A 1,824-nucleotide genomic window follows, 5' to 3' on the forward strand; every position below is an offset into this window, starting at 1 on the left:
AATCCAAACCAAAAAAAAAAAAAAAAAAAAAAGAATATTTAGGCAAAGCCTCAGGCCAATAGTATAGCAACAGGTGTCAGCAAAACTTGAACAGCATCAAAAATAATCAGCATCAAAGTGAAAAAAATCCTGAGTACGCTGGGTTTTTTTTCCTTGAGTTGGTGTCTCTGTCACACAGTCTGTGCAGTGGCACAATCACAGCTCACCATAGCCTCGACCTCCTGGGCTCAGGTGATCCTTCCACCTCAGCCTCCAGAGTAGCTGGGACTACAGGCAGGTACCACCATGCCTGGCTAATTTTTTGTAGAGATGAGGTCTCACTATGTTGCCTAGACTACATTGCTTTTTATCCTCTGAGCAGACACTAAAAAGAGGGTCTTATTAACCGTGGTATACAGATATGTCACTGGGACTTGGGAAGCAGTGTCTTAGGACAGACAAGTTGGGAGGGTATATTCTAGGAATTTCTATTGTTAACATGGGAGCCACCAGAACCAGAAGAACCAGGGGAACAGGCCAGCCAGCTTCCTATCTTCTAGAACAAGGTCTCACTCCCCCATCTCCCAGCATTGTTCCTAGAAGCACAGCTGGCATTAGATGAGCGCCTAAGCAGGCCCAAGTTGCTTTTTCCCGTACATGCTAAATATCTGGGGATTATTTGTAGCAGATACTTCAGAGGCTCATTTCCACGTTTTTAATTTAAACAGCTGTTCCTCAGGAATAGCAAAAAAAACTGTGAAACCAATTTTCGATCTTGGGAGTCCAGGGAAGCGATGATATCCCAAGAAACGTTTCCTGGCCTCTGAGAAGAACCACTGCAGAGACAAACTTTCAGCAACAGATGGGGAAACACAGTTCTTAACTCAATTTGAGGATGGAGATATGAAAAGCAAGGATGGCAGTGGAACGGGAAAAAAATTTTTTCACTAAAACTCAGATGCTGGCATCAGACCCCAGGATATGAGTTGGCCCTGACCCACGTAAATTAGGAGAACTCTGCTTCACATGAGACCACAAAAAGGACTGATGTTTCTGTAGCCTAATAAATTGACCACTATACTACCTGGAAGTGAACTCACATCCACTTTTCCTCATGCGAATCAAGCAAGAAAGCCAAAGTACCAGCAGCCAGCGACCACAGCCAGGAGAAAGAGCTTATGTAGGACAGAGGAGCTGCAAATTGTCCCAGCTTCCTTGAGGAGCCAAGAACTCAAATTTTGAAGCTACAGTGATTCTTACAAAGCTACTTATTTCTCTAAGCCCCATCAGAAAAAAGCTTGTATTTCCCCTTCAAGCTACCTCCCCAAAAATACTTCCCTCCCTGGTCCCTGGCCAAGAGTAGGGTAAGGCATGTGGAAACACAAGCCAGAACTCCCTCTACTGGTTTTTTTGGTAAATGCCTCCATGGCCAGGGCAGAGAAAACAGGGCTTCCCCTCTACTCTATCCCTTGCTGGTTCTTCCCAGAGCGTTGCAGGGTATCATTACCACTGGTGACATTCGGCACTCTCATCCCCCTTCTCCAGAGCAGCCTCTGCTTCTTCTTTTCCTGTAGGACAAAGGTAGATCTAGAGTTGACATGGACTCCATGCACACTTAGAAAAGAGTGGAGAATGACTGCTGTAGCTCTCAACAATCCCGACCTGACTTGGACTTGTTGGGAAATAGTTGCAAGCTTGAACAGAATAAAAGCCCATCTGTAGCTTCTAAAGGACAACTTCTGCTTCATCTCAGCCTCCCCATCTCTCTGTCATCTGCAGCCCCAGCTACCTTTTTTTTTTTTTTTTAAGTTGGAGTCTCACTCTGTCACCCAGGCTGGAGTGCAG

At 45.3% G+C, this 1,824-nt stretch overlaps 1 protein-coding gene across 1 annotated transcript in view; it reads right to left on the reverse strand.

The window, feature by feature from the left end:
- The window catches only part of RMDN3 (regulator of microtubule dynamics 3), a 22,173-nt gene that overhangs the window by 3,669 nt on the left and 16,680 nt on the right, over positions 1 to 1,824 (reverse strand). The window contains exon 7 of the mRNA XM_021706278.1: positions 1,487 to 1,547. Coding sequence (XP_021561953.1) covers positions 1,487 to 1,547 — 61 coding nt within the window. The remainder of the gene's footprint in view (positions 1 to 1,486; positions 1,548 to 1,824) is intronic.

Source organism: Carlito syrichta, unplaced genomic scaffold, assembly GCF_000164805.1.
Source record: "Carlito syrichta isolate Samal-C Ts95f unplaced genomic scaffold, Tarsius_syrichta-2.0.1 Scaffold315401, whole genome shotgun sequence".
NCBI classification, from domain to species: domain Eukaryota; kingdom Metazoa; phylum Chordata; class Mammalia; order Primates; family Tarsiidae; genus Carlito; species Carlito syrichta.